The sequence below is a fragment of the Myotis davidii genome, unplaced genomic scaffold (genome assembly GCF_000327345.1).
Source record: "Myotis davidii unplaced genomic scaffold, ASM32734v1 scaffold69, whole genome shotgun sequence".
Lineage (NCBI taxonomy): Eukaryota > Metazoa > Chordata > Mammalia > Chiroptera > Vespertilionidae > Myotis > Myotis davidii.
The window spans coordinates 580,349-587,017 of NW_006300363.1; the positions used below are offsets into that span (position 1 = coordinate 580,349).

General features: G+C 55.7%; 1 protein-coding gene across 2 annotated transcripts in view; it reads right to left on the reverse strand.

The window, feature by feature from the left end:
• The window catches only part of ARSG (arylsulfatase G), a 92,563-nt gene that overhangs the window by 21,810 nt on the left and 64,084 nt on the right, over window positions 1-6,669 (reverse strand). For both annotated transcript variants that reach the window (XM_006776662.2, XM_006776663.2), the window contains exons 7-8: window positions 4,879-5,075; window positions 3,846-3,926 (exon numbers count right to left, since the gene is read on the reverse strand). In XM_006776662.2, the coding sequence (XP_006776725.1) occupies window positions 3,846-3,926; window positions 4,879-5,075 (278 nt within the window). The remainder of the gene's footprint in view (window positions 1-3,845; window positions 3,927-4,878; window positions 5,076-6,669) is intronic.

The window sequence follows — 6,669 nt, forward strand, 5'->3', positions numbered from 1 at the left end:
CGATGCAGAGCGAGTCCCAGTGGGAAAGGTTATGCAATCACCTGATAGCATCAGATTACAAACAACCAAGGTCTTCGAGGCTGAGGATGCCAAGTTCAACAGAATGTTTCCCCATCACCCAGGGGGAGGAAGGAACAGTCCTGCTCTTCAAATAAAACAACAAAAAAGAGTTTCCAGACAGAGGAGCTGTCTGTCAGCGGACAAACAAGGCGCTGGCTCTGTCCCGGCGGGAACGGGGTCTGATGTGGGGAGAGGGGCAGCTGCTCTGGGCCAGGCCCGGGCCGGGGCGTGCGCTTGGGGTCAGCACTGGGCAGGCACCTCACACCCTCCTTGTTTGGGAAAAGGCAGGGCCACCTGGGCTTGCCCCCCAGTTCGGTTTCTCCTCGCTCCTGCAGGCACAAGCCAAGCCCAGGGGAGCACCCTCACTCCTGCACGGGGCGAAGCTATGACTCCAGGAGACACTGCCTCATCCCATCAGCTGAGCAGGGCGGCATGGCCAGGAAAGGGAAGGGAAGACCAGGAGGGGGCCGGGGCCTGCGAGCAGGAGAAGGCCGCGTGTGGCCTGACGCCGCGGGCCAGACACAGAGCGGGAAGAGCAGGGCTCTGGGTACTGTTTGTCCTACTCCGTTGCAAAAACACTGTCTTCTCTCTTTCATCTGCTCTTGAGACCGGCCCCCTTACAGCAGGACATGCAGGCATCCCACCGGCGAGGAACAGGTGGTCTAGAGGGACCCCAGCTCCCCTCCTGACCTGAGCCCTGGCCACACCCTTCCACACAGGGCTCTGCCTGGCTTCCCAGAGCCCCCAGCAGCTTCCTGGGCAGGAGGAGGAGCAAGGCTGTGGAGTAGCTGACAGAAGCTGGTTTGGGGAACGAAGATGACGGTCAGGACCTCCTAAGAAAAGAAGAAAATGGATCCGGCCCCAGCCCCACCACGAATCCAGGGGCTGGGCCTGCCACTCAGATACCACATCAGGCCTCCCTCACAAATCCCTGGCTGGCTCCTACTCATTCTTCAAAACTAGCCACTCAGGAAAGCTAGTCATCCGCCCAGCGGACGAGAGGCCCTTGAGCTTCCTGCTGTCATGGCAGCAGAATGCCCTGCCGACGTGTTTGCTCCCATTCTGTCCAACAGAAGACTTTGCCGTCATGCAAATGTTTTCTATTTGCACCATCCAATAGGGTAGCCGCCTGCCACACGTGGCTTCTGAGCCCTGGAAGTGTGGCTAAAGTGAGCAAGCAACTGAATTGGAATTCAAATAGTCATGTGTGATACTGCCACAGATTTCTGGGCCCTGACCCCAGAGTTCCTGATTCAGCAGGTCTGGGCAGGGGGCCTAGAACCTGCGTGGCTAACGAGTTCCTGAGACCACGCCTTGCCAACATCTGGTTGACATCTGGACGTTCAAGACGTGGATGACTCTAGAATCAAGATGGTCTGGATGTGGATATTCGAGGTTGGTGGTTCTCCAAGTGGGGTCCCTGGAGTAGACTATCGGCGTCACCCAGGTGCTCCTTGGAAATGGAGCATCTCCATCGCCATCCCAGACCCACCGAGTCAGAACTTCACCACCCCTTCAAGCCTGGGCCTCTGATGACCTCTGTCCCCAGCACTGAGTTCCGGGCCCACAGTAGGTGCTCAACTAAAGGAAGGTAAAGAGCGAAGTAGGTTGCCCAGCTAAGGCAAGGTGCTTACCTCGGAGAAGGGCCCCTGTCCACAGGGGACTCCCTCAGGTGGACTCCCTCTTTCAAAACTGCCTCCCAGGACAGGGGAGAGACACGATGAGGCAGGTCTCAGGCAGGAGACCAGAGGTCAGCTCTGGGGGGACAGAGAGCTCCCCACAGAGGAGCCACTTACCGACAGACCCTTCCCCCCAATCCTTGGTTTCCATGCCTTCTGGATTTTCACCCTGGACAGTTCTGATTCCAGGCTCGCCCAGGCTTTCCAACTGAGCGTGGGAGGTGGCAGCTGGCCTGCGGGTGTCCCAGGTACGGAGAGCAGGCCCCGTAACCTGCTACTGCAAACAGCCCCTCCCGCTCACACCTGCTGCTGTTCCGGGCGTCAGACGTGTCGCCACCCACGTCCAGTCCTGGCACCTTTTCCTGGACCAGCTCTCCAGGAACCCAAAGTAGGTTACCGTGTTCTTGAACTGGAGAGAACCAAAGAGACCAACAGAGGGAGAAACCCTAACCCTGTATGCACAGGAGACGGGAGATGGCGCCCGGTGCCCTGAGGCCTAACCCCACTCTCCTGACACGAGACATGGCCACAGTCCCGGCAGTCGCTCCCTCGAAAGTTTTCCAGGATCCGAGCCAAGGAACACCAGGTTAAAGTTGACAGGGAAGACGGAGTGATCGGCTCGTCCCTCTCGCCCCCGGCCATGAGGGGCACAAAGGTTACAGTCTTGGGGACGACAAATATTCTGCCCGACGAATATGGGAGGGAGTTTGGGTCCTTTGACCTGGACACTGGGGGCCTCAGCTCGGGATGGAGCTGGACGGCAGGAAAACCCAGGCACAGGGGTAACCCTGCCACGCCCACCTCCAAGCCCCTTAGGTACAAGCACCTTCTAAAAACTTACTTTAACTTTTTCGGATATAATAATACCAGTTCTTAAAAATTAAATAAAAAAAAATAATACCAGTTCATTGTGGGGGAGAAAATCGCACTTCAATCCTCCAGAGATAATTACCGCTAATCATTGGTTACCTTTTCTTGCCTCTATTAACAATTTTCCCAAGAATACCTATGCTTATTTTCATATAATTATCCCTTACCTATTGTGTGTGTGTGTGTGTGTGTGTGTGTGTGTTTATTAATCCTCACATGAGGATATTTTCCCATTGATTTTTTTAGAGAGGTGGAATGGAAGGGGAACTACACAGAGAGAGAAACATTGATGTGAGAGAGAGACATCAATTGGGTTGATCCTGCACGTGCCCGGACCGGGGCCAGGGATGGAGCCTGCCACCAAGGGACAAGCCCTTGACTGGAATCGAACTTGGGACCGTTCAGTCCGAGGGCTGACGCTCTAGCCACTGAGCCAAACCGGCCGGGGCCTTTACATGTTGTTTGGCCACCTGCTTTTTCAGTGAAAGTACTGCAGGCCAATGCTTCCAGGTCAGTGATATGCAGCACTTCACACTCCTGTCGGTAGATACCTGGGCTAAGTCCAGGAAGCACTGTTGTATGTGCATCATTGTGCACTTGGCTACTTATCTCTTCAGGACAAGTTCTCCGAGGAGACACGGAAGCATCAGCAGGCTCGCGCCTTTCTCAGGGTCTGGCCCACACAACCAAACTGCCAGCAGATGGACACTGAGCGGAGAGCGGAAGGATGTTTAAACAGAGAAGGGCAGTGTGGCGCAGTGGGAAGATCGCCGGCGTTCACTGTGTGATGTGGGCAGGTGGCTTGGCCTCTCTGAGCCTCTCTCTCTCCGTCTGTAAATGGAAATGAACCTGCCTTTCACGATTGTAACCTTTGGAGACAATGGGTACAGAAACCTTCAGTGGGCGGTACACTACGTATCTCTTGAATGAATGAAATGAATGAATGGTTGGGTGGATGGAGGGATGACTTTTTTAAAAGGAGAAAAAGAGGAAAAGAGAATGAGGAAGGGGCTGGCTCGTGGGAGAGGGGGGTCCCCTGAGGGAGTCCCAGGAGGAGAGGCGAGACCAGGATGCTCCAGGCTGAACAGAGGCTCTCTCTGCCCCATCAGGTTCTCTTCTGGGACCTGGTGGCTGGGGAGGACCTTGTCCCTGGTTTACAACGATGCCCTGAGGCCCGGAGATAGAATCCTATGTCCTACCCACAGTGGGACCCACCAGCCCCAGCTGAGCCCCTACCTCGAGGAACTTGCCACGATCCGGTGAAGGGACCCACGCTGCCTGCCAGCTCACACTTCTGAGCCCACGGGCCGTTGTCTCCTAAAAACCAAAAGGAGAAACATGGAAAGGTCAGCAAACCGGTGGTCACTTTGGCTGAGTCTCTCTCTCTCTCTCTAGCCCTACATCCCTGGGCACAGCAGGGGACTGGATAGAAGAGGGACCTGTAAAATCAACTAGGACCCTGCCCTTGAAGAGCTGCTGGGCTTTCAAAGAGCAGGGTTCCTCCTCCGGCATCTTGGGGCGCCTGCCTTATGGACTTGGGCCTTTTATAGCTTTAACAATCTCATTACCAATGCCATCAGCCCAGCCACGCCTGACTGACCACCTCTGATGCGCCCGAGGCTTCACATACGTGATCTCATACCCTCCAACATGCTACAGACTAGACCCCATGGTGAGCTTCACTTTGCAGATGAAGAAACAGAGGTGTGTAGAGATCAACCTTCTCAGCAGCAGCGCACGGATTCAAATTCAGGTGTCTACGTGGCCCAGCGGCAGCGCTCTGACCCCCTGCCTCCTCCGACAGGGACCTGAGACCCACAGGGCTGGGTGGGGCCTCTGAATGGCCAGCCAGTTCAGCTCTACTCAGCCAGAGGACGGGACCTGGCGAGCCGGTGGCCAGTAGCAACTGGAGTCCCTGGGACCGGGCAGAAGGTGAAGAGGGAGTCTAGAACAGTCTGAGTGCTGCACAGGTTCGCAACGTCCGAGTTATTCATTAATTAAGCGCAACGCCCAGAGGGCCCTGACCAAGACTTAAGGGGCCAGGGGGGCACCTGCTCTCTCTGTGCAAACCTGCCCGGGGGCTCGGCCTTGGAGGCCCCAAATGGACAGGTGCTCAGCATTCAACCATCACCAGTGGGGCCCCAAGTTCAGAGTGAGCCCCCTGCCCGGCGGAAGACGATCACTTGACCAGACTCAGCTCTCAGGGCGCAGGCGCAGGCGCAGGCAGCCATTAGCGCCCAGCTAGGCAGGCTGGGTTTCGCTACCTCACCTGTAAACCAGAGGAACGTATTTCCCTTTGCGGTGCGGTCAGCTCCGTCTTTGATCTGGCCCACCAGGCCGTCCATCTCCCGGAGGCCCGCAGCGTATGGTGTGCGGCCCTGTGGGTCTGCTGACAGTTGGGTCCTGGTTAGGGGCACGTGCATGTGGGCCAGGCCCACGTAGAGCAGGAAAGGTCTCCCGCTGGCGCTGGAACAGAGAGCCAAGTGGTCACCCTCCAGAGATCTTGTCCTCTGTCTCTCCCGAGCCTCAGAGCAAAGCCCCACAACACCTCCTCCCCACGTGCTCAGGGAGTGCATGTCCGTCTAGACAGCGGTTCTCAGCCTTCCTACTGCCGCGACCCTTTAATACAGTTCCTCATGTTGTGGTGACCCCCAATTTCATTGTTACATATTGAACATAATTAAAGCATAGTGATTAATCACAAAAACAGTATGTAATTATATATGTGTTTTCCGATGGTCTTAGGTGACCCCTGTGAAAGGGTCGTTCAACCCCCAAAGGGGTCGCGACCCACAGGTTGAGAACCGCTGGTCTAGAACCTTCCTAGGATATGTGGAGATCATCTGATCAGCCAGTTAAAACCTGAGAGCAGCCCTGGCCGGTCTGGCTCACTGGTTAGAGCGTCAGCCCTCAGACCAAAGGGTCTGGGTTCGATTCCCAGTCAAGGGCATGTATCTGGGTTGCAGGCCCAATCTCCAGTAAGGAGCGTGCAGGGGGCAGCCGATCAATGATTCTCTCTCATCATTGATGTTTCCATCTCTCATGGATCATTGTGCAGGCTGTTCCCTGCTTGGGCACGTCCTGCTGAGAGAGTGAACAGGAGCTTAACTCCCGCTCACCGTCCCCTGGCCCAGCAGGCCCTGGGGCCCAGGTCAGCACCCACCCGAAGGAGACGCCTTTTCCTAATTTGCAGGGAGATGCCGCACTGCAGTGGCCTGCCGGATACAGCTGGCTGGAATGTCAGGAATCCTGCAAGCCAGTTTTAAACATGACGGACACTTAACAGGAAGTCCAACCAGCTTACAATGAGATTATATTAAAAACAGAGGTAATACGTGCTCACGATGTGTCACGTCCTAATCATTCTACCGCATTTTACTGTTGTCTGTGCTCTGAGGTTTACGTCCACGGCATCTGTGTGACGGCAAATACCACAGAATGGCGTGCTGCTCTCCTCCCTTCCCAACTCCACACTCGGGGACATGGCGCCGGGGGCTGAACCCAGCCTGGGAGACAGTGTTTATAAAGAGAGACGGGGGCGTAAGCTACAAATGAGGCCTTTCTCCTCTGAGTGCCAGGTATTCCACATGTAGCAGCTCATCGCTACATATGCGCTGGGGGGCGGGGGGGTCCCCATCGCCCACTCTTTGTCTCCGCCCTCATCACTCTCCTCCACACGCCCAGCCGTCATCAATGTCCTACTAGCCTCCCCGGCCAGAGGCTGAAAGGGGAGCGCAGTGATGACTGCGTTACACGTGTGGATGGATGAAAAGCCAGGCCTTGGAGGCCCGCATCCAAATTTCAAGAACTTTTAGTTCATGGCTGTCTGGCCCTGGGCGACGGACTTAACCGCCACGGTCGCCTTTTTATTAATAACTATAAATAATACAAGCTGGCAGTAGTGAGGACCCATGGTACCCAGGATGCACCTCTTCCCCTGTATCTTGATGCCACTTGAGAATCCATGAAGATGGCGTCTTGTAAAAACCACACAAATTGGCTCCTTGGGGCCTCGAGCCCCGAGGGCGCCCCTTCGTGAGGCTCCTGTGCCGAGCAGAAA